The following is a 14,158-nucleotide window of genomic DNA, read 5'->3' on the forward strand; positions in this document are numbered from 1 at the left end:
GTTAATATCTGTTGGTGTAGATATGTGATAATGGTCATAGGCTACTGCTTCTCCAGGCAGTTGGTAATTACAGGTACAGTAGTACTTCCTCAGAGTCTGGCAGTTAAGATTGTTAATTTCTGTAGTTTTAGCAATGTTAAGCCCCTCCTCTTTTAATTGGTGTAGCTTTGAACTGGTTATGCACAGGGATTAATTTAAAGAGAATACATAGAGCAATGTTTCTCAAACTCTGCCCTCATGGAACCTTAACAGTAGGTGTTTTCAAGGTATACATTGATCCATTGTCCATTAACAAACCTGTGCACCAGCTGCATGATCTGAAAACCATGCACTGAAGCGCAGTGTGTAACAAGGTGGTACTGTGCCCTTTGCCGACCTGCCTCATACACCCGTGATACTATTATGTCTTGCCTAAGGGGCAGGGCCGCCCACTCAAGTAAGCAGAGCACTGTCTTAAGGACACTGCGGGAAGCTTTGCAGTAGCGCTAGGCTGCAAAGCTATAAGTAAGCCAACCTATAAAGAAAATAATATTTTATTGTTGCTAATTCATAACTATATAGCAGAGTTCCATCAATATTTAAGGGACATTCTGCTACACTTAATTTTGAACACAGCATCAGAATTTGATGGATCCTTTCCAAGATCCACAAGAATGAAACAAGCTGGGTAATCTTTTTTATGATCAAACAACATTTGTGTTCATTGCAGGTTTCAGTTATAGGAAGAAACATTTGTGATGATCCGCAACAAGATACCCCCTTGTTTGTGCCTGGATGACACAGTTACACACAAAATGAACACACGAGGGGGGTTAATTCTTTAATGAAAACCAAATACCTATGATTACTCGGGTAGATTCACCATAATACAGGGTTGGTGTTGCTCCCCAGAGTCAGAAAACCAAATATTCTAGAAAGAGAAAAGAAGACTCTATCTTGGGGGCACTCTTTGAAATATAAATAGGGCCAGATATACCCTTAGGTATCATTAAAATATAACCTTTAATTGTATCGTTAAAATTAATAGGAATTTGAAAAGGAAAAATATATAAACACACACACAGGTTTATTCATATACACCTTGGGATCACTTGTCTATCACAAGGAGTTCAAAGAACACTGATTGCTCACTATGGAGCTTATTGGTTCAGAGAACACTGATTGCTCACCGAGGAGCTTGTTTTAATTATTTTTATTCAGATTTTTTTTATAACCAATTATGATCTCTCACTGTTTAAACAACCATATCATGAATAGGTATTGATTTACCGAACGTCAGCTCCTATATTCTCAAACACATGTATAATTATAAAAATTCAAAATTTGCCCAAATGGTATATACACAGTGTTGAGAGATGCAGAATGCCCATCATATTTATATGGCATCTTATGCGCTCATTAGTAGCCCGACATAAATAGTTGGTATAGAGAGAAAAAAGGAAAGAGTAAAAAAGATGATCAGTATGCCATGGTACATTGCTTCTACTGTCTCACCGTCATGAGCTCAAGGTTTTTGTTAGCTCAGCGGCCGGTGGATGAGAGGGCAGCGACCTTGAAATTTCTGACCAGAAAGAGGATAAGTGGCCGTACTGCTTTCCCTGTTAGAGCGGATGGAATGTCTCGATATCCTAGGACATTGCAGGACACTGCACCGCAATCCAGGGATGAGTGTTAACCGAAATTGAGTACAATTCCTGCCTGTTAATTTTCAGGTAATTGCAGGGAGATGATAGGGAGTGGTTCAATGTTAAACCAGTGCCGTGCACATTCTCACATAGAAATGCATTTATCAAAAAAGCCGTTCTCCACACAGGCTATTAGCAAAGTACTTTCCCAAATTTATTTTCAGGTATACTTTATCGGTATACTAATATTGTTAGGCTCACTTAACATAATTCATTATTTTCTCTAACATTTGACCATAGGTCACTGAACAATATGTGTTGGGCTAAAAAGTAGCAGCAAACCCAGCTAGAATGAAAAGTTTTTATGACCGCAAACCCAGTCCAGCCGCTGAGATCTCTTTTCGTCATGTACTCTGGTCACTAGGACCGGTGCAGCGGACGGCAAATATGAAAACAGCAGCGCTTCGGGTATTACTGGCCGGAAAAAAGATTAGTAGCTGTGCTGCTTTCCACGTTAGAGCGGTTGCAGCGCCTTGATATCATAGGACAGAGCAAGGACGCTGCACCACAAATCCGTGGATGAGAGCTAGCTGAAAATAGGAAGATTACCGTTCTAAAGGCAGCAGGACTTCTGGACGGAGCAGCGTATGTTGGTTGTAGGACCAGTGATTCTAACTTTCACAAGGCGACATTGCCATGCTGATTCCAGCCGTGCCAAAACGCGTTTTCACCCGTAGGCTTGCTCACTTCACTGCACTATCTGGCATCAAAAAAAAAAACAGTTTTACCTGAAAATTAACAGGCAGGAATTGTAATCAATTTCGGTTAACACTCATCCCTGGATTGCGGTGCAGTGTCCTGCAATGTCCTAGGATATCGAGACATTCCATCCGCTCTAACAGGGAAAGCAGTACGGCCACTTATCCTCTTTCTGGTCAGAAATTTCAAGGTCGCTGCCCTCTCATCCACCGGCCGCTGAGCTAACAAAAACCTTGAGCTCATGACGGTGAGACAGTAGAAGCAATGTACCATGGCATACTGATCATCTTTTTTACTCTTTCCTTTTTTCTCTCTATACCAACTATTTATGTCGGGCTACTAATGAGCGCATAAGATACCATATAAATATGATGGGCATTCTGCATCTCTCAACACTGTGTATATACCATTTGGGCAAATTTTGAAGTTTTATAATTATACATGTGTTTGAGAATATAGGAGCTGACGTTCGGTAAATCAATACCTATTCATGATATGGTTGTTTAAACAGTGAGAGATCATAATTGGTTATAAAAAAAATCTGAATAAAAATAATTAAAACAAGCTCCTCGGTGAGCAATCAGTGTTCTCTGAACCAATAAGCTCCATAGTGAGCAATCAGTGTTCTTTGAACTCCTTGTGATAGACAAGTGATCCCAAGGTGTATATGAATAAGCCTGTGTGTGTGTTTATATATTTTTCCTTTTCAAATTCCTATTAATTTTAAAGATACAATTAAAGGTTATATTTTAATGATACCTAAGGGTATATCTGGCCCTATTTAGGTTTCAGTTATAGAAATATCCTTTCTATAGTTTAAGGCAAGTACAGTTTGACAGCATCTACAGTGGTAAGTGTGAAGATTCAAGTACTCTTCATTTTTTTATTTGTTTTTAGGCTACGTCTGGAACGCAGCGGGCATCATGTAACTGCAGTGGTGGAACATGCTAATGGAAATGTTGTACTCTCTGCCTCCACCAGAGAATGGGCGGTGAAGAAACATCTTTACAGCACAAAAGACGCCATGGCCTGTGAGAATATAGGTAGAATCTTGTCTCAACGTTGCCTAGAGGCAGGAATACATTACATGCTTTTTCGGGAGATCCCCTGGGTGTTTCGCTGCGAATCGGTAAGATTAAAGATCAGAAAATATAATTTCAGAGAATACTGTAGATGCCTACTGTAACTCTTATATCATCATGCTCTGGCTTGGAGTACAAATATTATAATGGTTCTGTAATAGTCCACTGTGAATCTAAGTAGGGCAGTACGGATGGTGTAATGGTTAGCATTACTGCCTCACAGCACTGAGGTCATGGGATCGATTCCCACCATGGCCCTAACTGTGTGGAGTTTGTATATTCTCCCCGTACTTGCGTGGGTTTCCTCCGGGTTCTCCGGTTTCCTCCCACAATCCAAAAATATACTGGTAGGTTAATTGGCTCCTAACAAAATGAACCCTAGCATGAATGTGTGTGCGTGTACATGTGATAGGGATTATAGATTGTAAGCTCCACTGGGGCAGGGAGTGATGTGAATGGCCAACTATTCTCTGTAAAGCACTGCGGAATATGTGTGCGCTATATAAATAACTGGTAATAAAAATAATAAGTAGTGAAATAGTCTCATCTATACTGGTGACTCTTCGCTTCTCCAGAATAACAGCACAAGAGGGGAACAGTTTACAACAGCTGGAAAAGTTTTTGCTTCATAAGTGTTTTGTAAATCATTGGTAAACTGTATGTAGGACAGCCTATGTTGTATTCCTTTCATTTGTATAGGTTGAGTCTCCCATAGCCGAAAATCCGATATCCAAAATATTCCGAAATCCAATATTTTTTTTGAGTGAGACTGAGATCGGGACACTTTTATTTTCTGGTGGTTCAATGTACACAAACTTTGTTTCATGTTCGAAATTATTTAAAATACTATATAAAATTACTGTGTATAAGGTGTATATGAAACCTAAATTAATTTTGTACACACTTTGGGGGAGATTCAAATGTTTGAAAAGTCAGTTGGGAGTTTTTTTTTTCTCATACGTCCTAGAGGATGCTGAGGACTCCGTAAGGACCATGGGGTATAGACGGGATCCGCAGGAGACATGGGCACACTATGAGACTTTGAATGGGTGTGCACTGGCTCCTCCCTCTATGCCCCTCCTCCAGACCTTAGTTAGACTCTGTGCCCAGGAGTGACTGGACACACACTAGGGGAGCTCTACTGAGTTTCTCTAAAGACTTAGTTAGGTTTTTTATTTTCAGGGAGACCTGCTGGCTACAGGCTTTCTGCATCGTGAGACTGAGGGGAGAGAAGTCAGACCTACTTCTTCTTAGTTCAAGGGCTCTGCTACTTAGGCTACTGGACACCATTAGCTCCAGAGGGTTCTATCACTTGGTTCGCCTAGCTGCTTGTTCTCGGAGCCGTGCCGTCACCCCCCTCACAGAAGCCAGAAGAAAGAAGTCGGGTGAGTATGTGAAGAACAGAAGACTTCAGTGACATCAGAAGCCTTCGGTAACGGAGGTACAGCGCAGCGGTCGCGCTGTGCTCCATGCTCCCACACACCAACGGCACTCACAGGGTGCAGGGCGCTGGGGGAGAGCGCCCTGGGCAGCAAGTTACTGATCTTCTAAAACAGCTGGCATTAAAAGCATTTTCGGCGCCTGGGCACCGTGTCCCGTACACCCGCCAGCATAAAGCAGCGCGCTGCGCGCCATTGCTCCCGCGCCGACGGCTTACAAGGGTGCAGGGGGGGGGGGGGGCGCCCTGGGCAGCAATATATACCTTTTTTAAGGGTGGCTACGTAATATACAGTGTGTAGACACTGTATAGGGGCCCCCGCTGGCATAAAAAAACAATATATTTCTAGCGGGCTGAAGCGCGCCGAGAAGGGACCGGTGCTTAGCCCTCACAACACTTCCAGCGCCATTTTCCTCCATGTCCCCGCCATAGCAGTGAAAGCAAACATGGGGGGGCACAGTGTTTAGTGTATATAGACAATATAACACTAAGTTAGTTAAATGGGGTTCACTACGGCTGGCCGGCGGTCGGGCTCCCGTCGACCAGCATCCCGGCGCCGGGAGCCCGACCGCCGGCTTACCGACAGCTTGGCGAGCGCAAATGAGCCCCTTGCGGGCTCGCTGCGCTCGCCACGCTACGGGCACGGTGGCGCGCTACGCGCGCCACACTATTTTATTCTCCCTCTATGGGGGTCGTGGACCCCCACGAGGGAAAATAATTGTCGGTATTCCGGCTGTCGGGCTCCCGGCGCCGGTATACTGAGCGCCGGGAGCCCGACCGCCGGCAAACAGAAGACCACCCGTTAAATGGGCTTCTAATACAGTGTGTTGTGCATATATCCCTGTGTTTCCCTGGTCAGAATACCCACTATAGCTTTTTAGTCGACATATGTCGACAGGTATGAGTGCTCTGTCACAAACAGGGGGATCGCTGTCTGCATCGCCGACACCTGCTGGTCCTTGATGCAGTATCAGCAGGTCGGTAGTTGTTTGCTTGTCAGAAGTGAACACTGTAGGGGAGACCCTGTCGGCACCAACTGTTATTTACTGAGAGTAACTTAACATGCTGTAACTGCTTTATGCCTGTATATATATAAATATATATATATTTGTATGTATATGTATGGTACGGTTCCTTGGGCCTGTAGCTCGAGCACAGATATGGTAGTAGGTGTGGGGGAGTGTTATAAAGATTATATAGGTATACTCCCCTCGGACCTCTCGGGGTTTGCCAGATGGTTATTTTGCCTGGTTACTACTCCCGGTTTGTCGACGAATACTAGGTTTTCTGTCGACCATAAGGTTTCCTGTTTGATCCACAACTGGGGCTTTTAGTACATGGTCATACACATTCATGTCACTAGGGACCCTATATATATATATATATATATATATATATATATATGGGATATGTGTGTATTTGTGTATTACATTATGATTATAATGACTGCTGAAGTAAAGTATTCTTTCTCATGTGCTGGTCGCTCAGTTGATAAAGCTCTAGTTTGGCCGTGAAGAGCAGATCCTCACAAGGAGTCCGGATGTTTATTCTTTTCCCGCTGCGGATAGAATACGGTGAAAGTCAACTCCTGGTCGACACGGGGCCCTGTCACAAAGGATCGTACACAGGAAGCTAAGTGATATTTTATTTCTATGCTTTGGCGTTATTTGCATTACATGCACATGGGGGAGTGTTTATGTTCGGAAAAGCATCCGATAGTATTACCCTAAAGAGAGTGGGGAGGTTTCTTATGTTGAGTCTTCTCTATAACATGGCAAGAAATGCTGAGGCGGACTCCGAGAGATACTGTAGTGTTTCCCTGGGGCGGTGTACTGCTGTGTGGGGAGGCCTCAGTTCAGTCACTCTCGGTGGATACCACTGGTGGGTCTAACTTCATGAGTTAGATTCACTGACAACGGTTGGTGACGCATTCTGTTGTGGGATGCAGTCATTTTAACCGTTTTGATACTGTTCTTTTTTCCCTTTCGATGCAGGTTGTAGAAGGTGAAAAGGTAAGAGTTCTGCAGCCCTGCTAGGTTCGCTGAACGGGATGTTGTTTTCTGTTTTACCACATCCACCGCAGGTCGCTGGGTCGATCTGGCTGGAGCCCACTTCGGTGGGAAATCGTCTACTACACTTCAGTCAGTCCGAGAATGGCCTTAGACCTGTGAGTTAATAATGGAATCCAAAAGGGGACATGCTGGAGTTTCCAGATGATTCCCCTCACTGATTTTTTGAAAAGATCCTCCGATTCCCCTCTGGAAGGGGAGGTAGTGCGCGACGCCATACTAGAGTTGCGTCAGGTTCAGGACTTTGTCCTGCTGTCCCTAAAAAAAAAAAAAAAAAGAAAAAAAGAAAAGAAAGGATTTCTACTTATGAGGGGAACTCCAGCACGTAAGGGTAGAAAGAGGGGTTAAATGCGTTTTTCTCTGACGTCCTAGTGGATGCTGGGTACTCCGTAAGGACCATGGGGAATAGACGGGCTCCGCAGGAGACTGGGCACTCTTAAAAGAAAGATTAGGTACTATATCTGGTGTGCACTGGCTCCTCTCTCTATGCCCCTCCCCCAGACCTCAGTTAGAATCTGTGCCCGGCCAGAGCTGGATGCACTTAGTGGGCTCTCCTGAGTTCACTAAAAAAGAAAGTATTTGTTAGGTTTTTTATTTTCAGTGAGATCTGCTGGCAACAGACTCACTGCTACGAGGGACTGAGGGGAGAGAAGCAAACCTACCTGCTTGCAGCTAGCTTGTGCTTCTAAGGCTACTGGACACCATTAGCTCCAGAGGGATCGAACACAGGGCCCGACCTCGATCGTCCGTTCCCGGAGCCGCGCCGCCGTCCCCCTTGCAGAGCCAGAAGACGGAAGATTCCAGGAGAAAATCGGTGGCTGAAGACTCCGGTCTTCAATAAGGTAGCGCACAGCACTGCAGCTGTGCGCCATTGCTCCCACAGCACACCACACGCTCCGGTCACTGGTGGGTGCAGGGCGCTGGGGGGGGGGGCGCCCTGGGCTGCAATATGTATACCTTAGTTGGCAAAATGCACATAATACAGTTATAAACTGTATATGTGCCTAATCCCCCGCCATAAATATTATTAAAAAAAGCGGGAGAAGCCCGCCGCTGAAGGGGCGGGGCTATCTTCCTCAGCACAGCCAGCGCCATTTTCTCTTCACAGCTCCGCTGGAAGGACGCTCCCCAGGCTCTCCCCTGCAGTATACACTACGGAAAGGGTAAAAAAGAGAGGGGGGGCACATAAATTTAGGCGCAAAAGGTGATATAAGCAGCTCTTGGGGGAAAATTTACTTTGTATTAGTGTAAATCCCTCTGTTATATAGCGCTCTGGTGTGTGCTGGCATACTCTCTCTCTGTCTCCCCAAAGGACTTTGTGGGGTCCTGTCCTCAGTCAGAGCATTCCCTGTGTGTGTGCGGTGTGTCGGTACGGCTGTGTCGACATGTTTGATGAGGACGCTTACGTGGAGGCGGAGCAGGAGCCAATAAGTGTGATGTCGCCCCCTGCGGGGCCGACACCAGAGTGGATGGATATGTGGAAGGTATTAACCGACAGTGTCAACTCCTTGCATAAAAGGTTCGATGACGTAACAGCTTTGGGACAGCCGGCATCTCAGCCCGCGCCTGCCCAAGCGTCTCAGAGGCCATCAGGGGCTCAAAAAACGCCCGCTACCTCAGATGGCAGACACAGATGTCGACACGGAGTCTGACTCCAGTGTTGACGAGGATGAGACAAATGTACAATCCACAAGGGCCATCCGATGCATGATTACGGCAATGAAAAATGTGTTGCACATTTCTGACATTAACTCGGTTACCACTAAAAAGGGTATTATGTTTGGGGAGAAAAAGCAGCCAGTGACTTTCCCCCCATCTGATGAGTTAAATGAATTGTATGAAGAAGCGTGGTGTTCCCCAGACAAGAAATTAGTGATTTCTAAGCGGTTACTAATGGTGTACCCTTTCCCGCCAACGGACAGGTTGCGTTGGGAAACATCCCCTAGGGTGGACAAGGCGCTCACACGCTTATCAAAAAAGGTGGCACTGCCGTCTCAGGATACGGCCGCCTTAAAGGAGCCTGCAGATAGAAGCAGGAGGCTATCCTGAAGTCTGTGTATACACACTCAGGTACTATACTGAGACCTGCTATTGCTTCAGCATGGATGTGTAGTGCTGCAGCAGCATGGTCTGATTCCCTGTCGGATAACATTGATTCCCTTGACAGGGATACTATTTTGCTAACCATAGAGCATATTAAAGACGTAGTCTTATATATGAGGGATGCACAGAGGGACATTTGCCGGCTGGCATCTAGAATGAATGCAATGTCCATTTCTGCCAGGAGAGTATTATGGACTCGGCAGTGGACAGGTGATGCTGATTCTAAAAAGCACATGGAAGTTTTGCCTTATAAGGGTGAGGAATTGTTTGGGGACGGTCTCTCGGACCTCGTATCCACAGCAACAGCTGGGAAGTCGACTTTTTTACCTCAGGTTCTCTCACAGCCTAAGAAAGCACTGTATTTTCAAGTACAGTCCTTTCGGCCCCAGAAAGGCAAGCGGGTCAGAGGCGTGTCCTTTCTGCTCAGAGGCAGGGGTAGAGGGAAAAAGCTGCACCAGACAGCCAGTTCCCAGGAACAAAAATCCTCCACTGCTTCCACTAAGTCCACCGCATGACGCTGGGGCTCCACAGGTGGAGCCAGGTGCGGTGGGGGCCCGTCTCCGGAACTTCAGTGACCAGTGGGTTCGCTCACAGGTGGATCTCTGGATTCTACAAGTGGTATCTCAGGGATACAAGCTGGAGTTCGAGACGTCTCCCCCTCGCCGTTACCTCAAATCAGCCTTGCCAGCTACTCCCAAGGAAAGGGTGGTAGTACTGGCGGCAATTCACAAGCTGTACCTCCAGCAGGTGATAATCAAAGTTCCCCTCCTTCAACAGGGATGGGGTTACTATTCCACAATGTTTGTGGTACCGAAACCAGACGGTTCGGTAAGACCCATTCTAAATTTGAAATCCTTGAACACTTATATAAGGAAGTTCAAGTTCAAAATGGAATCACTCAGGGCGGTTATTGCAAGTCTGGAAGAGGGGGATTTTATGGTATCACTGGACATCAAGGATGCTTACCTACATGTCCCCATTTACCCACCTCACCAGGAGTACCTCCGGTTTGTGGTACAGGACTGCCATTACCAATTCCAGACGTTGCCGTTTGGTCTGTCCACGGCACCGAGGGTATTTACCAAGGTAATGGTCGAAATGATTATACTCCTTCGAAAAAAGGGAGTTATAATTATCCCGTACTTGTACGATATCCTTATAAAGGCAAGGTCCAAGGAGCAGTTGTTGGTCGGAGTAGCACTATCTCAGGAAGTGCTACAACAGCACGGCTGGATTCTGAATATCCCAAAGTCGCAGCTGGTTCCTACGACGTGTCTGCTGTTCTTGGGCATGATTCTGGACACAGAACAGAAGAAGGTGTTTCTCCCGGAGGAGAAGGCCAAGGAGTTGTCATCTCTGGTCAGAGACCTCCTGAAACCAAAACAGGTGTCGGTGCATCACTGCACGCGAGTCCTGGTAAAGATGGTAGCTTCTTACGAAGCAATTACCTTTGGCAGGTTCCATGCAAGGATCTTTCAGTGGGATCTGTTAGACAAGTGGTCCGGATCGCATCTTCAGATGCATCGGCTGATCACCCTGTCCCCGAGGGCCAGGGTGTCTCTGCTGTGGTGGCTGCAGAGTGCTCATCTTCTCAAGGGCCGCAGATTCGGCATTCAGGACTGGGTCCTGGTGACCACGGATGCAAGCCTCCGAGGTTGGGGGGCAGTCACTCAGGGAAGAAACTTCCAAGGACAATGGTCGAGTCAGGAGACTTCCCTACACATAAATATTCTGGAACTAAGGGCCATTTACAATGCCCTAAGTCAAGCAGAACCCCTGCTTCAAAACCAGCCGGTGCTGATTCAGTCAGACAACATCACGGCTGTCGCCCATGTAAACCGATAGGGCGGCACAAGAAGCAGGATGGCGATGCCAGAAGCAACAAGAATTCTCCGATGGGCGGAGAATCACGTGATAGCACTGTCAGCAGTGTTCATTCCGGGAGTGGACAACTGGGAAGCAGACTTCCTCAGCAGGCACGACCTCCACCCGAGAGAGTGGGAACTTCATCTAGAAGTCTTCCATCTGATTGTAAATCGTTGGGAAAGGCCACAGGTGGACATGATGGCGTCCCGCCTCAACAAAAAGCTAAAAAGATATTGCGCCAGGTCAAGGGACCCTCAGGCGATAGCTGTGGACGCTCTAGTGACACCGTGGGTGTACCAGTCGGTTTATGTGTTCCCTCCTCTTCCTCTCATACCAAAGATACTGAGGATAATAAGAAAGAGAGGAGTAAGAACTATACTCATCGTTCCGGATTGGCCAAGAAGATCTTGGTACCCGGAACTACAAGAAATGATCTCAGAGGACCCTTGGCCTCTGCCGCTCCGACAGGACCTGCTACAGCAGGGGCCCTGTCTGTTCCAAGACTTACCGCAGCTGCGTTTGATGGCATGGCGGTTGAACGCCGGATCCTAATGGAAAAGGGCATTCCGGTTGAAGTCATTCCTACGCTGATAAAAGCTAGGAAGGATGTGACAGCAAAACATTATCACCGCATATGGCGAAAATATGTTGCTTGGTGTGAGGCCATGAAGGCCCCAACAGAGGAATTTCAGCTGGGTTGATTTCTGCACTTCCTACAGTCAGGAGTGACTATGGGCCTAAAATTAGGATCCATTAAAGTCCAGATTTCGGCCCTGTCTATTTTCTTTCAAAAAGAACTGGCTTCACTGCCTGAAGTTCAGACGTTTGTTAAGGAAGTGCTGCATATTCAGCCCCCTTTTGTGCCTCCAGTAGCACCTTGGGATCTCAACGTAGTGTTGGATTTCCTAAAATCACATTGGTTTGAGCCACTTCAGACCGTGGAGTTGAAGTATCTCACGTGGAAGGTAGTCATGCTGTTGGCCTTGGCCTCAGCTAGGCGTGTGTCAGAATTGGCGGCTTTGTCCTGTAAAAGCCCATATCTGATTTTCCATATGGACAGGGCAGAATTGAGGACTCGTCCCCAATTTCTCCCAAAGGTGGTATCAGCGTTTCATTTGAACCAACCTATTGTGGTGCCAGCGGCTACTCGGGACTTGGAGGATTCCAAGTTGCTGGACGTAGTCAGGGCCCTGAAAATTTATGTATCCAGGACGGCTAGAGTCAGAAAAACTGACTCGCTGTTTATCCTGCATGCACCCAACAAGCTGGGTGCTCCTGCTTCAAAGCAGACTATTGCTCGCTGGATCTGTAGCACGATTCAACTTGCACATTCTGCGGCTGAACTGCCGCATCCTAAATCAGTGAAAGCCCATTCCACGAGGAAGGTGGGCTCTTCTTGGGCGGCTACCCGAGGGGTCTCGGCTTTACAACTTTGCCGAGCTGCTACTTGGTCGGGTTCAAACACTTTTGCAAAATTCTACAAGTTTGATACCCTGGCTGAGGAGGACCTTGAGTTTGCTCATTCGGTGCTGCAGAGTCATCCGCACTCTCCCGCCCGTTTGGGAGCTTTGGTATAATCCCCATGGTCCTTACGAAGTACCCAGCATCCACTAGGACGTCAGAGAAAATAAGAATTTACTCACCGGTAATTCTATTTCTCGTAGTCCGTAGTGGATGCTGGGAGCCCGTCCCAAGTGCGGACTTTCTGCAATACTTGTATATAGTTATTGCTTAACTATAGGGTTATTGTTCTGAGCCATCTGTTGAATGAGGCTCAGTTGTTGTTCATACTGTTAACTGGGTATAGTTATCACAAGTTGTACGGTGTGAATGGTGTGGCTGGTATGAGTCTTACCCTGGATTCCAAATCCTTTCCTAGTAATGTCAGCTCTTCCGGGCACAGTTTCCCTAACTGAGGTCTGGAGGAGGGGCATAGAGGGAGGAGCCAGTGCACACCAGATATAGTACCTAATCATTCTTTTAAGAGTGCCCAGTCTCCTGCGGAGCCCGTCTATTCCCCATGGTCCTTACGGAGTACCCAGCATCCACTACGGACTACGAGAAATAGAATTACCGGTGAGTAAATTCTTGTTTTCTCCGTGTTCAGCTTACCTGGGTTGATATCCAGGATTGTCTTTGCCATTTCACCGGAGTGATGGCAGTAGGATGGTATTCTTTCAATTGTAAGAGCCATTGTTATTCTGTACTGGGACACTCTCCTGATTAAGGCGAGGTCAAGACACAAGTGGTGCAAATTGTTGTTTTCTCTCTGACTGTTCTTCAACACAGGGGAAGGCTGTTGTTCCCAACGACGCAGACGTCGGAGGTGGGTATCAGAGTAGATACGGAAAGGTGGAAGTTCTGTGTGTTCCTGTGGACAGAGGTCTGAGGATCCGGAGTCGGATCAGATTTGCAGTGACAATCCATCAATATGTTCCATTGATGAAGAAGATGGGTGCGGTCTAAGAGGCCTTTTCGGTGAGCAGGTCAAATGCCAGAGTGGTTTTCACGGGGCCAGTTGGAAATGTGGTCCGGGTCTCACCTGCACGTGCGCCGGAATATAATCCTGATGGCCAGGATATCGCTCCTGTGGTGGCTGCTCAGTTCTTTCCTCCTAGAGGGACGAAGGCTCGGAATCCAGGATGAGATCCAGGTGTCCACGCATGCAGATCTCCGAGACTGGGGAGCAGTCCTTGCAAGGGAAGTATTTCCAGAGGAAAAGGTCAAGCTGGGAAGCTTGCCTGCAATAAGCTTTCTTGACTGAAGAGCTATTTTCAGTGAAAATATGCTTTGTGATCTGCCCGTGTTAATTCTGTCGGACTACTTGACAGCAGTGGTGTAAGTAGGTCGCTAGGGCGGAACAAGGAGCAAAGCGACAATGGCAGAAGCCAAAAACGTTTTCCGCTGGGTGGCAAGACTGGTAAACGTTATATTAGCTGTCTTCGTTCCGGATGTGAACGACGGAGAAATAGATTCCTCTGCAGATGCGATCTCCATCCGGGAGAAATACAGTGGTCATAGAGAAGTTTTCACTGAAGTGACAAGTCTTTGAGGAGTGCTTCAAGTGGACATGTCGGCGTCTCACCTCAACGAGAGATCTCCGGGATATTGTTCCGGGTCAGGGGACACTCAAGCTATAGCAGGGGACGTCCTCAGGACACCTTAGGAGTTTTCAGTCGGTTAATGTGTCCCCTCCGTTTTCGCTCTTCGGAAGGT

At 46.8% G+C, this 14,158-nt stretch overlaps 1 protein-coding gene across 1 annotated transcript in view; it reads left to right on the top strand.

Moving 5' to 3' along the window:
• The window catches only part of MRPL18 (mitochondrial ribosomal protein L18), a 183,742-nt gene that overhangs the window by 96,971 nt on the left and 72,613 nt on the right, over positions 1-14,158 (top strand). Inside the window, exon 3 of the mRNA XM_063926289.1 lies at positions 3,282-3,513. Within this exon, the coding sequence (XP_063782359.1) occupies positions 3,282-3,513 (232 nt within the window). The remainder of the gene's footprint in view (positions 1-3,281; positions 3,514-14,158) is intronic.

Source organism: Pseudophryne corroboree, chromosome 6 (genome assembly GCF_028390025.1).
Source record: "Pseudophryne corroboree isolate aPseCor3 chromosome 6, aPseCor3.hap2, whole genome shotgun sequence".
Lineage (NCBI taxonomy): Eukaryota > Metazoa > Chordata > Amphibia > Anura > Myobatrachidae > Pseudophryne > Pseudophryne corroboree.